General features: G+C 38.3%; 1 protein-coding gene across 4 annotated transcripts in view; it reads left to right on the forward strand.

Annotated features, from left to right (window-relative positions):
• The window catches only part of ARHGEF26 (Rho guanine nucleotide exchange factor 26), a 144,602-nt gene that overhangs the window by 75,277 nt on the left and 49,289 nt on the right, over nucleotides 1-20,036 (forward strand). For all 4 annotated transcript variants that reach the window (XR_008996736.1, XR_008996737.1, XM_057499414.1 and 1 more), the window contains exons 7-9: nucleotides 3,718-3,870; nucleotides 6,382-6,511; nucleotides 10,079-10,153. Coding sequence is in view for 2 of the 4 variants with exons in the window: in XM_057499414.1 (XP_057355397.1) it covers nucleotides 3,718-3,870; nucleotides 6,382-6,511; nucleotides 10,079-10,153 (358 nt within the window). In the remaining 2 variants the exon portion in view is untranslated. The remainder of the gene's footprint in view (nucleotides 1-3,717; nucleotides 3,871-6,381; nucleotides 6,512-10,078; nucleotides 10,154-20,036) is intronic.

Raw genomic sequence — 20,036 nt, forward strand, 5'->3', positions numbered from 1 at the left:
AAGTGACTCAACAATCAAACAGGGCTGACTTGGGTTTCTGGTTAGCAGGCAGTGTTTCCAAGGAGACTTTTCTGCTCCATCAGAGGTTTCTCAAAACCTAGACTTTCATTTCAGAGTAGAATTTTGTCAGAAAAAAAGAGAAAGTTGTGTGACATGATCAGTTATAAAACATGATCATCTTGGTAATGCTACAGAGAGGAAATAATGAGAACGTCCCAGAAAAAGAAAATTCACAGGGCTGAAATACATATTTCCATGAAAAAGTTGTCCTTCGAATAAGACAGATAACTGCACAGACTTACTCAGATTTCGTTGTCATGTAACCATCACCCTGATCAAGACACCAAACTTTCTCACTGATCGTTTTCCCTTTTACTTATTTCCCCCATCCCCGCACCCCCATGAGAATGATTTTTACTTTTGCTTCAGGTTTGTTCTGGATCTCCAGCATTCTTGGTTATTGAATAATACCTCACTTTTCAATAGTACTTTCTTGGTCTTCTTGCAGCTCAACTCACTTAGTAAAATAGGCAAATTTGCCTAAATAACCAACAGATAATTTAACATAGAAAGCTACAAATTATGTTTTAATTATTCTAATGTCAAAATAAAAGATGGGTGGTTTGGTTTATATTAAAATAAGCAGAATAAACAGATATTTCATTAGTACTGTGTTTTTAATCTTGTACTTTGGCAAAACTATCACTGTGATAAATGAATTTTCCTTTTCATTGGGAAAGGCCAAGTTACTGTTGTTTTTGGTTATATAGTTGCATTCCTTCAGACTATAACAGTTAGCCAAAGACAAAAAATTGTAAGAGTTCTTTGCCTCTAGGATATTTATTTCCCTGATTTACATGATAATGCCCTTATGAATAGTTTCTTTTTTTCAGTTTTCTTAATTTTCTTAAAAGACACTTGGAGTTAAAATAACAAATATTTTGCATTTATATGAAAACCAGCTAAGAATGAACTAGTCCTGACTACATACTACCTAGAATTCCTACGGCTCTGAATTCTCACAGACATATTTTCAGCTGTCCCTTTGACTTCCCCAAGGCAAAATTAAACTGCTTCCTCTTGATTCTCCTCCTTCCTTCCAAGTCCCTGTCTTCATGAATGGTTCAGTGACCCACCTGGATGCCCCTATAGAAACCTTGACTAGAAACAGCATCTTCTTTGACTTCCCATCTAATGAGTTTCTCCATTCTATGAAGCTGCAAATGGGTACCCTAATCTGTGTCCTCTTTTTTTGATTTCCCATTGCCAGGCTTTATCTTCACTTGCAAACAAAGTGTGGTATATGCATGCAATAGAATATTATTCAGCCGTTCAGCCATAAGGAGGAATAAAGTTCTGATACATGCCTTAACATAGCTTAGCCTAAAAAACATCACACTATGTGGAATAAACCAGACAAAAAGTACAAATATCAAATGATTCCAGAAGTATCTAAAATAAGCATATTCACAGAGATAGAAAGTAGATTAGAGATTATCAGGGGCTGTGGAGTGGGGAAATGGGAAATTATTGCTTGATGGGTATACTTTTCTGTGTGAGTGATGAAAATATTTTGGAAATAGGGGTGATGGTTGCACAACATTGTGAATGCAATCAATGCCATTGAATTATTAAAATGGCAAATTTTATGTTATGTATATTTTACCACAGTAAAAAATATATAGTCCATGTAATTAAAAAAGAACATACTACCACCTACAACTTCATGTACATATGTTCCAACATGTGGCTATACACAAGCATGTTGTTTTCTTACATCATCTATGTTTATTTATCATCCTTACCTTAATAATATATCACAAATTGCTTGAATCAGGGACCAGTCTATATAAAAAAATCCTTTAAGAAATGTGGCTTTTGTTTGTATGGGGGTTTGGAGTTGGTTGTTTTCAAAATTGCTGAAACTATTAGGAAAGGGTTTGGCACTTTATTTGAATGTTAATAGACACAGAGACACAGCCCTTACAAAGTGATATGAAGACATTGACAGGGTTTTGGAGTGTACTGATGGATTTTCTGGCCTGCTGTCTAAAAACTGTGCATATTAACCTGACACCTTTGGAAGGAAAGCCAAATAGTCCAGCAAAGTATGCTTTAAGTTTTTCCATTTTGCTGTTTTTAACAAGGGGATCAGATGACTAGGCCAATTATAATTTATGGATGAGAATCATACTGATCATTTTTCTAAGTCCTTTTTGAGGGAAATAAAAATACAGGTACTTTCTCAGAGTATAAATAATTTCACTGTTCTAGGAAGTTAAAATATATTTCTTAATTTTTTTAAGTTCCTATGGAAACTTTAAAAAATAAAACAGATGATGACAAACTAATGCAATTTATACTAAAATGAGTTTAATGTACATGTAAAAATATAAAACACAGGGCTTCATAGTGTCCTGACTGTTTTTTTCTAAGTGCCAGGATTTTCTTTGAAAATAACTGTGTTACAAATGTGAATGAATGTTAGCTCATATTTACTATAAATCATCCTGTATAAATTTCTGTTGTCTTTGTTTACTGTCAGCCTTGAAGTTTGTATTTTGGAGTTCCCCCTGGCTAACTGGTAAGGAGAATGATGTTCTGGAGGCTTACGAGTTTGTAGAAAATGAATTTCCCGTGTATTACTATTCCAGAAGGCAACATAAGGAAATACTGCTAATTTCACCTTTATCGCATTTTTTTGAAAATGCTTTGGTCCTGTGTGATAGTTATTTCTAAGAGATTTTCCTACAACCCCAAACTTAGACAATAGGTGTGCTCTAAGACAGTTCTCAATTTCAGTGTGCATTTAATGTGCGATCATCTGGAGATCTTGATAAAATGCAGGTTCGGACTGGGGAAGGTGTGGGTAGTGACATTCTGCATTTCTAATAAGCTCTTAGATGATACTAGTGCTGCTTGGTCTGTGGACCATATTTTGAACAGCAACATTTTGGGTAGAAACCTATTTCAATTATCTGATTTTGGTGTTATGCTAAAATTAGATGCAATCTAGACATGCCAGATAAAATACAGGATACCAAAGATGTTCCATGCAATATTTGGCACATACTTGCACTAAAAATTAGTCATTTTATCTGAAATTTAATTTTAACTGGGTTAGACATTAGATAGATAGATCTCTCTGTCTCTCTCTCTCTCTCTCTCACACACACACACACACACACACACACACACACACACACACACACACACTCTAAATCTGATGGCCATAATTGCAATCTAAGTAATTTATGAAGATATTTAAATCTTATGCATAATATTAGAATTAAAATATAATTTATTTTCAGAGAATGGACACATAGAATTAGGTTTATTTCAGACTTATTTTTTAAGCACTTATATGTTTTGCTCATATGCCTTTTAATACAATAAGATATGTAAGAATGAACCCTGCCCCCTTCCAGTATCTAGGGAATTCTTGGAAAAATAGTGAACTCTGTATATTCTAAAATGTACCTGAAAGCACAGAAATGCCCTGGATTATCAACATTTTAGGCCAGACACTTAAAGTAATAAGGTGTTAATATGATAGATTTAAATTTCGACAATTTTTGTAGGTTTTCTCCTTGTATCTTTTTGAGTTAGTATTATGTACTGTTGGCATTTTCAATATGTATCTGTATACACAGCATTACATAATGTCTTTTTAAAATATATGGAAGAATGTATAAATGCTTTTTTTGTTCTTTTCAGATTCTTTACAGAGTTGGAAGCAAGACATCAGAATAATATATTCATAGATGACATAAGTGACATTGTGGAGAAACATACAACATCTACATTTGACCCATATGTGAAATACTGCACAAATGAAGTCTACCAACAACGAACACTACAAAAATTGTTGTAAGCAATGTTGCATGTTACCGTTAATAGTCTGACCTCCTTTTAATTAGGTCACAATTGAAATTAATTGATCTCTTAAACCATATTTAGAAATGCCTCTTGGACTGTTTCCCAGGGAGGATTAACTTTTAGGCTTAGGGTGTTTTGAGTAGAAAACCCTAGTCTGTGGAGAATTTGCTCTCTAGAGCAATTATGAAATTATAGTCTGTTCTTGTTGTTTTCCTTGTTTATTTAAATTGCTGCGAGACACAGGGGTGGCCATCATTCCAAACTCTCCAGTTTTCTAAGCTGTTAACTGGCCACAAGTAGTTTGCCGGAAGCCAAGGGGAAGCTCTTGAGTGGTTGGGCTGGTGCCTAGGATCCAGTTTTCTCTACTATCCTAATCTTCCTCCAGTCAAATGACAACTTTGTTCAGTTGTTGATGGGGATTGCTGATTCTCCCCCTCTGGGTGGTTCAGGGTGAGGAGAGCAAAGAAGGTCTGAAGGAAAGCAATAAACAAAAAGGGTTCCTAAAGACTTCAGTTATGCAGCAAAAAGAATTAAGCTTTAGATTTCTCTTCACAGCTTTTCCCTTTCTCCTATTTACGTTACTCAAAGTTTTGATGGGATTGAATGCCTGCGTACTCTCTCCTTAAGAGTCAGTGATTGTTCAGTAATATCTGCACTGTTTGATTTTCAGGGGCCCTGTTTATCTTAAGGAGCTATGTGTTTTACAGCACAATTGTACACTGCAGTAAACTTAGTTTGGGGGCTTACTGGCTAATATCATTCTTACTCCCTCTGTGAGTTGTGGCACTTATGAGCATACATTGAGCTCTGGTAAACTGTGTGATGTGTGGGTCCCTACAGAGGGTCTGCATTGATAGTAATGACCTCATGGCTGTCTGGGGAAACTGTTGAAGCTCCTAGAGTTGTGAGAATGGCTGATTATGCCCCTTCCCCTGCCACATCCTTATGAAACTCTTGCATGGGCCTGGGAGAAAACCCACAGCTGACATGCTGGGCAGGGCAAGTCTTTGCTGTGGGGTATGTGTACCACCGTCCCTGGCCTCCTCCCACTAGATGCCCTCATACCACTTGTGAAAACCGAGAATGTCTCCCCACATTGCCAAATGCTAAAATCTCACCCCTTGCTTTCCCTAAATCCCCACTCCCTGCTGAGAACTGCTGACACAGAGATTACTCTGTACCTGTTCAGAAATGCAAGTTACATGTTTGCAAACAGAGCCCTGAAGCAGAGCTAAATTTCATTCTGCTTTTGAGGATTTAAAAAATTTGATAAAGAACTGCTGTACGTCATGTAACTCTTTAAAAAAAAATGCAAGTTTTATCTAAATTAATTTAATGATAACATCATTTGAACTTACACGTGGAAATTAGTGGTTGTGTTTTTAGGGGCTTTGTTGAAGGTGATGTGTATTTACATTTAGGGCAGTGGCTTTAGCTGCGCTTGGAAATGCTTTGAGAATCATTGAAAACAGTCAAACATGGAACGCCCAGGGTCCACCCCAGACTACTCAATCAGAATATTTGAGGGTGGGGATCTTGGGACCTGAGTGATTTAAATATGCAGCCCTCTTAGAGTTTGATCTTTTTTTTAACTTCCTAAAAATCTTTTCAAAGCCAGCAGAAAATGAAACTAACTGCAAACTCTGCAATTTGAGAAAATAAAAATAAAACATTTCTGTTGATTTCCTTTAGTTTGCTATTTTGGGTATTTGCTAATTGATTTAAGCAGACTTGAACCAAATCATCTAATTTTCAAAATACATTTTTAAAAAGAAAGGACACAATTGCCACTACCCTGCTTCTTGGCCTCTCCTGCCCCCTCCCTGCCACCACGGATGACAGTCTCCAGTGCCATCACCGTCCTCACCCTTCTTGTATGCCACAGGGACTCCTCAGAACTCCTTCTGGGTGAAGTAAGCTGAGAGAGTGAGAATCTGTAAAATGTTGTGGCAGTATTATCACTGTTCTTATGTCACCCGGGAGAAATATTCTGGCTGGCATGATCAAAAGGTTTTCTGTCTTAGAAGCTTTGAAAAAGGCCAGGATCCTCCTAGTAAATAAATGCAGTCTAGTATTTCTTTTTTAGATTATTATCTAGGGTTAGAGTAGTGACTTAAAATGCATCATTTATCTTTTTAGCAGAATACTTATAGATGATCAGATATGAGATCTAATCTGTATCTTAATTTATAATTCATACTTTCACCATTACGATGCCATTGCCTCTTCATTTGTTTACTTTCTACTTCTATAAATTTCTTCCTCATACATTTCTTGGTGTTCATACTGTTATCTCAAACTCATATTTATATGCAGTCTTGACTCTAAAAAGCAGACAAGCCATCCATGTCTACTTACATAATTATGTGTTTATTGTTTTGTATATTAAAAAAATCATTGATAATATATGAATGCATCACAGAATTTTATAGTATATTTTTGCTTGCTTCTTAATTTGAGGAGGAAGTATTTTGAGGTCTGTCTTTCTTCGTTTTTCCTCAGAGCCACCAATCCATCTTTTAAGGAAGTATTGTCACGAATTGAGTCCCACGAAGACTGTAGGAACTTACCCATGATCTCGTTCCTCATTCTCCCCATGCAGAGGGTGACTCGCCTGCCTCTGCTGATGGATGTAAGATATGATCTGGTGGCCCTTTCGTCTGTGGATAGCTGTGCTGTGGCAGCTGATTAAGAAAAGTTGATTAACAAAATTATTCTTATTCCACTTAAATCAATGAACATCCCTCCTATAAAATACCCCAGTTAAGTAAGAAGGTGCTATTCCATTGGAGAGTCTCACTTGTGTCTAATATCTTTAGACATTATCTTCAATTTAGGCATGTATGGTCACACTGAAGAATTAAGATTACATCACTCACTCAACAGTTTTTAAAATGGAAAAAAATATTAACTTCCTGAAGCTAAGAGGCTTGGATGCCGTTTTCAGCTGATCCACTAGGCATGTGACCTTGGGCAATTCACTCCATCTCTTTCGGCCTCAGTTTCCTCAGCTTGATCACTAAGGTGCCTTCCCTGTATTGTTGCAAGACCTGTGGTGCTTTCACTGCACAAAGGAAAGAGACCCTCAAGCACTTCAAGGCATACACTTGGCCCTGTTTTGCACTGCACGAAGTGGGTGAGGGAAGTCCAGCATCCTTATTTTAGGGAACATTCATGAAGAAAACAAATACTTGATTTTGAATAGTGGTAAGACATGGCTGGGAGCAGTGAGTAGAGCCTGCCTGGCATGAAGCGCAGCTGAGACGGCAGCCAGGTGGGGGACAAGGGGGGTGCAAACTGGCCTGGTTGGCACTGCAGTGGCAGCAAGGGGAGAATAGGAGGCTCCCACAACTCCCATCCAGCTACTGGGCCAAAGAGTGACTTCTTAATCAAATTAAAATTTTTGTCAAAGTTCTACCTTAAAATTGGGTCTTAATGTTAGGATGTTAGCTGTTTTAACATACTTGATTTTTATAAATCAAAACAATTAAAATATGTCAAAGAATTATGATTGTGTAATGTCACAAAATAAATTCCATTTCTTTTATTTTTCATTATAAATTCTAAAAGCTACTCTGAAGAACACTGAAATTTACAAATGAGTAAAAGCTTGTGATCATGATCATTTTGTTGGCTCTGCTGCACAGTTTGGGGAGGTTTGGGCAGTAATTTCAGAACTCACAGCAGCCTGCTGCTCTCTGAGTTCACCTCAGTGCGTTACCTTCACACCATTCCCCATCCATCAGCTGTGCCTTAGAAACTTCTCTCCTTGGAAATATTGGGAGACTTGCAGAATTTTTAAAATTGAGCTCTGATTTTTTTTTTTTTTTTTTGTAATCAGTATTTATCATGTCTATGGTAAAATGCAGCCAGGCTATCAAAATCAAATTTTGGCTACAAAAAGGTTTATTTTTAGGTTCCATCCAAAATTATTTCCTACATATTCCCAGACTTTCTCACTCTGCATCTTTGCTCACAATGTTCTTGCCTTCCACTTTGCAACCTTCCATTTCCACATGATCAAAATAAGCACTAGCTGTAGTGCTCCTTCTTGCATAAATGCTTACCCGATGCCCCTCTCCCCACCCGGTATCTCTTCCTCCTCATCTGAACGCCCAGAGCTCTTGGGGAGAAGGGGCTCTGACATGTAACTTGGTGTAGTAGGAATCCTACGGCTTTTGCTGGGTACTAATTCTGGCTCTGTCACTTACTGTATGATCCCAGGCAAACACATTGCTTAACTTTATCTGAAACAAGTGTAATAGGTACTTGCAGGGTTAGCATGAAAACAAATGAAACAGCAAATGTTAAGCCTGACAATAATAGACCCTCAATGTTTCTTGACTAAATTGATAAATATAGTATATAGGCTTAAGTTGAGTTGTAGTAATACTGTGAATTTTTCAAAAATATCTTCAAGGAGCAGCTACTGTGCTTTCTTCTGTAAGATTTCATCAAAGTAAGAAATCATTTTTTAAAATAGTTTATTTCATGTGACTTCTAAGACTTTTATAAAAACATGAAACTTTGTTCCATATTGGGAAATAGTATTTCAAATTTTATTTTTTTTAATGAGAAATGGGTGCTTTCTAAATGTAACATTTCTTTTAAAATGTTAAGAACTTGTAGAGTTCTTTTTCTGAAATGCATTTTTGCCATGTTCCCTTAGATTCTGTGTAGGTTGTGATCTCTCAACCTGTATTCTCTCTGTTTAATTTTGGGATTAACCTGACTTAATCAGTTAATTGGGATTTACAACATAGATTGGGATTCCAAAATGAGGCACACCATATTGTACCATGTCGGAGGTTTATCCCATGATTACTCAGTGGACTCTAAATTTGAGGCGGGTGGGCAGGGACCCTTTTGAGAATCTGAGTAAAGCTGTAGTCATTCTCCCTAGAAAACTGAGTATGCGCAAAATGTTATGAAAACTTGAAGTGTGCAAAGACACTATGGCCTCAAGATAGCTAGTTTCAGGGACATAATCTACCATTTTTCAAATTGCCTTTGTAGCATTAGTGGGTCATGAAATTGATTTTGAATCATGAGCAGTGTTTTTAAAAAGTGAAATAGAATAGACCAGGTGATACACAATATGAACATGGCTCATAACCACATGAGTAAATATTATTTTATAGAAAACCTTGTTTCACTTTTGTGTGCGCCTGTACTGGTTGCAGTGTGAATGTATGGCTCATAGTGGGCCACTGTACAAAAATGGAGAACATTAATATAAACCCACAGATGGCACACTTTGTGCTTCTTGCATATTACATATAGCAATCCTGACACCTGACTTTCGAATTTTTAGGCCTGCTACTCATCTACATTTATGCTACTAGTGGCTGGCCAGTTCCCAGCTACCTTGCACCTCGGCTGGATGCCCGCTGCCCTGATCTGTTCCTGTGTGTGAGAATCTGGCCACTGAGGCAGAATTTAAATGTACTCAACACATTTGTCTCTCCAATTTTACTTTATTTGGAGATTCAGTTATATTTGTTAATTAAGGTGAAATTTTTAACAGTTAAAATGGTACCATTGGCTTTGAGTGGGTATAGTTTCAGAAGTTACATCTAATTTAATTGATGTCAAACTGACCCTCTTTTAACTCAATTTTCCCATCACAAAAATTACAGTATAAATATAGCAAAAGAAAATCTAGCAACTTTTTTCCTTAATCTTTTTATTCAATTGTATCATCTGTAGTTACAGTTACCTCTAATTATAATGATGGTGGTGATATTAAAGTAATTTTATCATTCATCAAATGCCTACTGTGTGCTAAGCACTCATAAAGAATTTTAGGTGTATTATTATTTAACCCTTGCAACAACATTATTGGCATTATCTTGACTTTAAGATGAGGAAACAGGCTTATCAAAACAGAGTAGGTGACTTGCCCAAGGTCGAGTAGCTAGTAAGGGACAGAAGTTGAATTTCAAAAGAGGTTCATCCTCCTCTGGAGTCTGTCATCTATTTTAACCATTCCCTGGATTTTCTTAGATCCCGTCCATTTAAAGACTATTTCCTACTTTTTAAATCGGATTTTAATGTCATCTTCATACTCATACTCATCCATAATATTGTGCTCGGCCTTGTTAAGTTTGCCATGAGTAAGAGGATATGGCTGTACATTGGCTTTATTTTATTTAATAAAAGAAATAATTGATTATGTTCTTTTTTTACTTCATTGCAGACTATCTGTCAAAAAACACCTAAGGACTCTCCAAAGTACGAAGTCTGCAAAAGGGCCTTAAAGGAAGTAAGCAAGGTAACTGTTGAGCAGCAGACAGTAAACCATTCCAATAGCTTGGAAGACAATGTATCTGGGTTTGATGCTGAAAATATGTCAAGTCTCACAGCCATTTGCACAGCATTCTTTAGGTAGCTGAAAAACAAAATGATGTTTGCCATATTCAAACAAAATTAGTATTTTTCTGTTTCAGACAGTCTTGTTTTAAGGGCCTGGAGATATCTCATTACCTTTGGTGTCAGAAAAGCTTGTATTCATTTTCTCATTAAACAGATATTTATTATCTACTACTGTGCCAGGCATGATGCCAATGCCTGAAAATACAATGATGAATGAGACATTTGTGGTTACTGCCGGCACAGGGTGTGTCATGTAAAGGGGAAGGCAGACACCGAATAAGAATTACAGTACAGGATGGTGAGTGACATGATAGGGAAAAACATGGTAATGTTTAATCTAAAACTTAGAGCAGGAGTAGCTCTGAGCCAGGGCCTGGGGCAAAGAGGGTCTTGGATGTGTGCAGGGACCCAAAGGCATGAAAGTGTCTAGAGGATTCAAAGAATTGGAACGTTCTTCATGTGACTCTGGAGCCCAGTCTAGGAGAGCGAACTGGGAGCCACATTAGGAGTTGTGGACCTTATCTTAAGATGCAGAAGCTGTGAATTCATGCGTTGTGAAGGTGGCAGTGGGCTGGGACCAGTGATGAGACTTTTATAGTTGATTAGCTAGAGATGACAGTGGGCTCTACCGGTGTGATAGTAACAGGGAGAGAAGCAAAGTATGTGGAGGTAGGCATGGAGATGGACTGGGTGAATGTATTTGGGGTCAGAAGTCAAGGAATATAGTCTACAACAAATACAGGGAAAAGCTGATGAGTTCCATTTTGGATATAAATACAATTGGGATTGCCATAGAATATCTAAGTTGGCTGAATAAACAGGTCAGGAGCTCAGTGGAGAGACGGGAATTGGAGACATGGATTTTGGATTCATCAGTGTGTGGATGATCTTTGACGCTGGGACAGTGGCGGGGATCACCCAGGAACAGTGTGTAGCGTAAGAAGAGCAGTGAACCTGAAACATAACCATAAAGAACACCAACATTCATCTTGTTTGGGGAAAAGGAACCAGCAGGTAATTTGATAGAAGGAAGGGTATGCACACTGAGTGCTCCTGAGAGATCAAGTGAGATAATTAGGAAGCATTCATTGGGTTTATTCAGGTAGGTTGTATCCTTGCCGTGGTCGCTGCGGAAACCGGAGTGTGTGAGGGATGAGTGGGAGGTGGGACTGTTGTAGTCAGACAGCAAGCGTCTCTACCGGTTCGACAAGGGATTGTGAGTAGAAAGAGAGAGAGAGAGAGAGAGCTGTAGCTAAAAGGGACGTGAGGGAGGGTCTTCTTTTGTTTAAAGGTGAGTAGAATGTGAGTATGTTTAAATGCTGATAGGAGTATCTGCTAGAAGGTATGGGCACCAATGGATGCTGCATGAACTAGGCACAGGGGAGCAGAGATAGCAAAGGCATCAGCAGCTTCCTAAACATGTCGGGCTGTGTGCCACTTTGTTTGCTGCATCTTTGTACCACTCATCTGTGAAGCACTGTTTCTTTTAATCACCTTTAAGTTAATTGTATTTTATGTATCCTCACTCTTGCCAATAATAACTACAAAATCATGGGTTTTACAAGCTGTTTATTTTTCTAATGTACATTTTTATATTAAAAGTAAGTTTATCTGTGTCTTAGTCTGTTTGGGCTGGTATAACAAAATGCCACATACTGAATGGCTTATAGTCAAATTTATTTCTCAGATTTCTGGAGGCAGAAAAGTCCAAGATCAGACTGTCATGATGGCTGGGTAAGGGTCCTCTTTTGGGTTGCAGACTTCTCACAGTAGTCTCACATGGCAAAATGGATGGGAGAGCTCTCCAGAGCCTCTCTTATAATGCACTAATCCCATCCAGGAGGTCTCCATCCTCATGACTTTTAAGCACCTCCCAAAGTCCCCACTTCTAATACCATCATCTTTGGAGGTTACGATTTTAATGAAACTCAAAGTAGTTAATAGGGGTCTCCAACATTCAAACCACAGCAATCTGTCAACCACTTAAATTCATCTCTTGCCCCATCGGTGGTCTGCACACACCACTTTGGGAAACACCAAGTGAAGAAACTTGGTCTGACAGGTGTGAAGTTAGCTAAGTCCTACCACCAGTGGGTCTCTACTCCAGGACCCCACATCCATAGAGGAGTGGGGAAGAGGAGGATCTTTACAAAAAGCTACTAGAATCAAGACAATTTGGTACTGGCACAAGAACAGAGCCACAGACCAGTGGAACAGAATAGAGACTCCAAACATTAACCCAAACATATACGGTCAATTAATATACGATAAAGGAGCCATGGACATACAATGGGGAAATGACAGTCTCTTCAACAGATGGTGCTGGCAAAACTGGACAGCCACATGTAAGAGAAAGAAACTGGATCACTGTCTAACCCCATACACAAAAATAAATTCGAAATGGATCAAAGACCTGAATGTAAGTCATGAAGCCATAAAACTCTTAGAAAAAAACATAGGCAAAAATCTCTCAGACATAAACATGAGTGACTTCTTCATGAACATATCTCCCCGAGCAAGGGAAACAAAAGCAAAAATGAACAGGTGGGACTATATCAAGCTGAAAAGCTTCTGTACAGCAAAGGACACTATCAATAGAACAAAAAGGTATCCTACAGTATGGGAGAATATATTCATAAATGACAGATCTGAAAAAGGATTGACATCCAAAATATATAAAGAGCTCATGCACCTCAACAAACAAAAAAGCAAATAATCCAATTAAAAAATGGGCAGAGGAGCTGAAAAGACAGTTCTCTAAAGAAGAAATTCAGATGGCCAACAGACACATGAAAAGATGCTCCACATCGCTAGTCATCAGATTAATGCAAATTAAAACCACAATGAGATATCACCTCACACCAGTAAGGATTGCCACCATCCAAAAGACAAACAACAGCAAATGTTGGCGAGGTTGTGGAGAAAGGGGAACCCTCCTAAATTGTTGGTGGGGATGTAAATTAGTTCAACCATTGTGGAAAGCAGTATGGAGGTTCCTCAAAATGCTTAAAATAGAAATACCATTTGACCGAGGAATTCCACTCGTAGGAATTTACCCTAAGAATGCAGCAGCCCAGTTTGAAAAAGACAGATGCACCCCTATGCTTATCGCAGCACTATTTATAATAGCCAAGAAATGGAAGAAACCTAAATGTCCATCAGTAGATGAATGGATAAAGAAGATGTGGTACATATACACAATGGAATATTATTCAGCCATAAGAAGAAAACAAATCCTACCATTTGCAACAACATGGATGGAGCTAGAGGGTATTATGCTCAGTGAAATAAGCCAGGTGGAGAAAGACAAGTACCAAATGATTTCACTCATATGTGGAGTATAAGAACAAAGGAAAACTGAAGGAACAAAATAAAAGCAGACTCACAGAACCCACGAATGGACTAACAGTTACCAAAGGGAAAGGGACTGGGGAGGATGGGTGGGAAGGGAGGCATAAGGGTGGGGAAAAAGAAAGGGAGCATTACAATTAGCATGTATAATGTGGGGGGGGGCGGGTACGGGGCGGGCTCTACAACACAGAGAAGACAAGTAGTGATTTTACAGCATCTTACTATGCTGATGGACAGTGACTGTGAAGGGGTATGTGGGGGGGACTTGATGAAGGGGGGAGCCTAGTAAACATAATGTTCTTCATGTAATTGTAGATTAATGATACCAAAAAAAATGCTACTAGAGAAGTTCTAGCCTTGGAGATGCGAGATTTTGTCAAATTTTATTTAGTTGTTACTGAGAAGTTGAAAAAGAATTCATACCGAAGAGAAGAGGAAGGTAGTAGTAATTGGCTATTGAATTGAACTAGGACTGATATTTAATTTTTTTTCAAGAATTTGGCATCCCAGTTACAGTAGACTACTATATCCCTTCAGGCATCTCTTGTTCACGTGACTTGACACTTGTACTTTTAGGAAAGGCTGGCAGAAAAATGTGGTGGCTCAGTGAATTGCCTTGATTTGATACTGTCAGTATATCATAGTCTCTCTGAAGAAGTGCTATGCCAGTGACTTGTCTTCTCTGTAGGGTAGCATGTCTTTCTCTTCTGAGCACAAGTTATGAACATCAGAATCATTCCCTTAGTTTTCTAGTATGATATGGGAACTGAAATCATTCCTATAGCCAGCTCAGAAATTTATCTTTTTCAATTGTGAAGGTTACTGATGGGGTTTTATAGATCTGGGGAAAACAATATCAGTATTTTCAATAGAAAGATTGTGGATGTAATGCCTTTATGCAGAATTTTGCTTGCTGGTGTTACCTGAAATGAAAGAAATTGAGAGTTCCTGATATTTACTGAGGAGAGTGAAACTGAGTATGTCAAGGTCTAAGTTTTTAGAACTTCACCTAAGGCTCTCAGTAAGTCTCTCTAGATAGTATCCATTCATAGAAAAAAAATGAGTAATACCTTCTTTGATACTTAAAATAATAATGAAATTTATTTGCATAGTGTGAGTAATAAATACATCAGTGTAATTGCTCAAGCACATTGTTGAAATGACTATTACAGCTTACTGAATTTGGGGCCTCAGAAAGACTTATTGATCTAGTCAAGAAAGATGTGATGTTCCTATCAAATGAAAAATGTGTTTACTTTCTGATTTGCTGTTCACATGCTGGGATGGAGCTGGGGGCAGAATGCTTTCCAAGGAATCTGCAAAAAGTTTAGCTTGTGCAAAGAGGTGTCTGGTGTTTAAGGAGTGGTGGTCAGGAGATGGTTTCTTATGTCAGTGAAATCGTTCCTGCTGTAGTCTTCTGTTTACTTTCCTGTGGAAAAAGACTAACTGCTTTAACTGTCACCTCATAAAAATTCTACTTATATTTATAGGTAGTATTAAGTTATTAAGCTTTTCTCCTATTAGCAAAATAACCTTAATCTCTTAATCCTTTCCTGTAATTTATTTATTACTTCAGCCATTTAACATATGTATAAGTGTGTGTGTGTGTGTGTGTGTGTGTGTGTGTGTGTGTATAAACATGGAAAGATCTCTAAGCTGTATTGTTAAGTGAGGAACATTAACTTATAGAACAATACAAATAGTGTAATGACACCTTGATAATAAAGTGTGTTTATATACATGTGTATTTTATTGTTATATAGAAATACTCCCAGAATCATACCATTGTGATTACCTATGGTAAAGGGAGAGAAATATGGAAGGGAGGAACTCTTAAGTTTTCTGTTTTTCATTCATAAGTACTGCTCTGTAAGAATGCAGTTAAGGTTTACAAAGATATTTTTTAGAATAAAGTAATAAGTGGTATATTACAGAAAATTTGGGAAATTTAAGAGACAGAAAATACAATTTATCAGTAATTTTATCAAAGATAATGACTATGTTATTCTACTGCATATTCTTCCAATTAGGTTTCTATTCCAATACTACTGTATAGGTGTAAGTGTACACTTAAAAATGGATTTGTACAGTGCCCATTTTATTTACTACTTTAAATGGTGCTGCATGGAACATTGTCTTACATAAATGACTGTGCTCATTTGGTTATTTCTAAAGATAAATTTCTAGAAGTGGGTTTATTGAAACAAAAATATGGGTATGTTTTAAAAGCCCCTAAGTGCCTTCAAGAAAGATTATTCCCATGTTTCTGACCACCAGAAGTATTTCTGTCTATCTTACTGCATACTTTCCAGAATTGAATATTTTAATTGTGAATTCAATTGATTGAAAATACTTTGTTTTTAATTTACATTTTTTATTAGAGGGATTGAGGTGTGTTTTTTTTTTCAAATAAACCTGGCCTAACACAAAAAACTCAGCAAGTTAAATTTAATAATGTTTTGACAAATGATGAAGGAAGGCACAGCTTTAATATACTGAGGCTGATTTTAATAAAAACAAAAACAGCAGTGCACACATACCCAAATTAGAGTCTCCCTCTGCAAAATAATCATTAAAACAGACTCCACTGATGATAACTTAAGACATTGTGGGAACTTTCTTGTTTTTAGTATGCTTTCTGAAGCAAATTCTTCTAAAGTGGTGGCATGACTTCATCTTTTGCCGATGGAGTTGATATTTGACAGTTGAGGAAATAAGATGATACTTCAAACTTAATAATGCCATTTTTTTCCCTTTTATTTCAAACTGAATAACTGTAAATGAATTGTTCCTTTTTCTTTCTTTTTTCTTAATAAGGACTTATAAATTATCTCCAAAATCAGTTTGTTTACACAGAAACATTCCTCAATGAGACCTGAAAGACAAGGGGGAGGGGGTATGAATCTGGATGAGAAGGAGCCCGTTGGACAGAGTGGGGTGAAGGGTGTTGAGGCAGAGGGAGGAAGCACAGGTATGAAAGTACAGAGGCAAGATGGAGTGTGGTGCTTTGGCCAGAAATTTGGTAAGACTGAGCCCAATATAAGAATAGTGACAGGTTAGGGATCAGTAAGTAGGTGCCAGATCACAGTCTTGCTAAAACTTATTTCTGAAAGATTTGGGGAGCCTTTTAAGCTTTTTAAGCCAAGGATTCTCATGATCAGATTTGAACTTAAAATGATTAGCAGCATTATTTTGGGGGATAAAGGTAGGGTAGAAGTGATGGCAGAGGGTTAGGAAGTCAGTAATCCAGGGGAGAAGGGGTTTGAGCCTGAGTTGAGGGGGCAGGGCAAATGGAGGACTGTGGACAGCAGGATAGCAACATTAAGGAGACCTTGCAACTGTTTGGAGGTGGAAGACAAAGGAGAGAGAAGCGTCCGAGAGTGGAGAGGGCCAGGCCTTTTGGCTTGAGGAAGTAGGTGATGGTGAGATTGGTCCCTGAGCTAGGAACATGGGGCCGAGGGCAGGGGAGGGCAGATGATGCTCAGGTTAGGTCATTCTTGTTGTGAGTTTGATATGCTTGTGGGACATCCAAGGAGAGATGTTACCTAGGTACTTGGATGTAGAGCCTGGGGGCATACATCTGGGAGCATAGCTTTGGGAACTGCAAACATATTCCTCAAGAGCAATCATAAAACGTCCTGAGCAATGGCTGCCTGATTGGAGTTCACTCTGAGGTGTCTTACCCCTTTCAGGACATTGCAGTCACAGTTTGCTCCTAACCCCAGCTAGGAAGATTTCAGCTTCTTGGTTTGATCAGGCATAGAACCATCAGTCTGTGCATCAGCGAACTCTTCAGACCATTCAGACCCAAAGATATACTGTAACTGAAGATAATGTACCCTCCAAATCTAGAAATCTGTTAAGCAATTGGAAATCAGCTAAGTGTCCATCAGTAAGGGATTGAATAAATATTTCATGGAAAGCCCATATGATCATAGCATAAATTGCATGATATCATTTCCCTACTGAAATCTGCTGGTGGCCTCTCTTTGCACTTAGAATACAAAACAGATGCCTTAAGAACTTGCATGCTTTGACCCTGGCCTGCCTCTCTAGCTTCGTCCTGTGCGATCTCCCTTGTGTGGCACCTTTTACTTTCTCAACACACCAGCACTTTCCCATTTAGGCTCTTTGCTTACGGTGTTCACTTTGCCTGGACCACTGCTGTCCCCATATGCAGAGTCTAATTCCCTCTTTCAGCTTTCAGCTTTCAGCTTAAATGGCCTCTCAAGAAAGGCCTTGACTGCCTCCCCACTTTCCTCCCTCCAGTGCACTGTCTTTCTCCTTTAAGATCTCAGCTTATAATTATTGGATCTGGTCTCTGAGCGTCCTTGAGGATAGGGTTTGTGGATCTCTGCTGAGCATTGTAACCCTAGCACCTGACACATACCAAGCACAACATAAACTTTCTTTTCAGAAATGTTATATTTATAAGGGGAAATATTAGTTAAGTGAAAAAAAATCAAGTTACAAACAAGCATAGGATTGATCATTTACAAAAATAAAAAAAATTTTTACATATATGTGTGTGTTTATATGTTCATAGAAGCATAGAAAAAAAAGAGATAGTGTATAATCCAACCTGTTTCCAATTATCAGTGGGATTAGGTCAGAACTTTTTATGGCTCATTTTATTTAATTATGTATCATCAGGTTTTTTTGTTTTGTTATGTTTTTACAGTGGGCATATATTACTGACTTAATAGAGCAGAAATACTAAAAGTAAATCCAATTAGACTTACCAGCTTTTATTTTTAACCATCAAATTTGTCTTTATGGCCAATGACCCTTGATAGATATTTTTTATAGATTTTTTTCAGTTAATAAAAAATTGAACATATAGAGTCTGCTCTGGTGTACAGCCAAAGAACTAATTATGTATTAGGTTCAGTGTAAAGGAGAAACTCCTGTTTTTGTCTCCTCTGCTCTTAATAGTCTACTCACAGAATACTTCATTTCTGACCCTCTGGTCACCAAATGTGGTGGAGGGTGTTCCCCACACCAAGCCGTTTTGCTACACCAGCTGGTGTCTTACAGTTTGGTTCAGTTCTGAATATACCTGCAGACAGCATCAGATCCTATTCCCGTCCCACAAGACTCCCCCCCTTCATCTCCGTAGCCCATCACAAGTCCAGGTTGTCACTGTGCTTCTGACAAGCTGGCTGTAAATCAGAGGTTCCTGTGACCCCCTCATTGGGTTCAATTAATTTGCTAGAGCAGCCTTCAGAACTCAGGCAACAAGTTTACTCACTAGTTTACGGGTCCATTCCAAAGGATAGTAAAGGATATGAATGAATGGCCAGATTACTAGGTAGGCTGAGGCCCAGAGGGGTCCCAAGCACAGAAGCTCTGTCCCTCTGGAGTGCGGGTGTCACCCCCTCAGCATGTGGTTGTGTTCTTGTTCACCAGCCTGGAAGCTCTAGGGACTCCCTAGTTCAGGGATTTATATAAAGGCTTCATTACTTAGGCATGATTGATTAAATAATTGGCCATCAGTTATCAAGTTCATCTTCAGCCCATCTCCCCTCTGCAGAGTTTGGGGGTGAAGCTGGAAGTTCCAACCTTCTCTCCAATCACTTGGTTCGTTCCTTTGGCAAATGGCCCCCATCCTTAGGGGCTTTCCAAAAGTTACTTCATTACCATAACCTCAGGTGTGTTTGAAAGGGGCTGGTATAAAAAGACAATGATTTACCTATTTCACTTTTATCATTCCAGCTATTTCAATAACTGGGAACAAAAGTAGATATCATACGTAAAGATGCCCTTATGACTCTTAAATATATTATAAGGCATTTAGGAGCTGCCTGCCAGGACCAAGTATGTGTTTCTTATTATAAATCACAATATCACAGACTCTCATCAGAAGACTTGGAATGCATTCAGTTTGTTGATAACTCAGTAGTTCTAACTAACTGAATTTCCTTTAGCTTGACATTCCTTGAAGACTGACTGACCATTAGGTTCCAACTGAAGGCTTCCTTCTTTCAACATCTTGTTATTGGTCTCATGCTTTGCATTTAGCACTCTGCTTAGAATTTGCCTTTCAGGTTGGTTAGTTGGCCTCCAGCTGCTTTGATATGGAAGTGGGAGAGAAGTGCAGCTTGCACTGAGGTTGGGTGGGGTTCCTATGGGTGAAATTGAGGGGTGGGTGGGCCAGAAGAAAGGACAGAGACCCATACGGTGCGGGGAACTGGTGAGCGTGTGTGGAGGGCATGGTGTGAACAAGAGCACACAGACATTGTGTCCCTGAGAACTTTCAGGACATTTTTTAACCTCCTAATGACACCACTTCTAACTGGGTGCAGTGTCTTTACTGTGTCAAACTGTGAGTTCTTCAATTGTCAGAAATGAGTTTTCTTTCCTGCAAGAGATCTACATTTGAAAGTGAGGTTTCTCCCTTCAACATCTTACCCCTCTTTATTATTCTGTAT

Source organism: Manis pentadactyla, chromosome 1 (genome assembly GCF_030020395.1).
Source record: "Manis pentadactyla isolate mManPen7 chromosome 1, mManPen7.hap1, whole genome shotgun sequence".
Classification (NCBI taxonomy): domain Eukaryota; kingdom Metazoa; phylum Chordata; class Mammalia; order Pholidota; family Manidae; genus Manis; species Manis pentadactyla.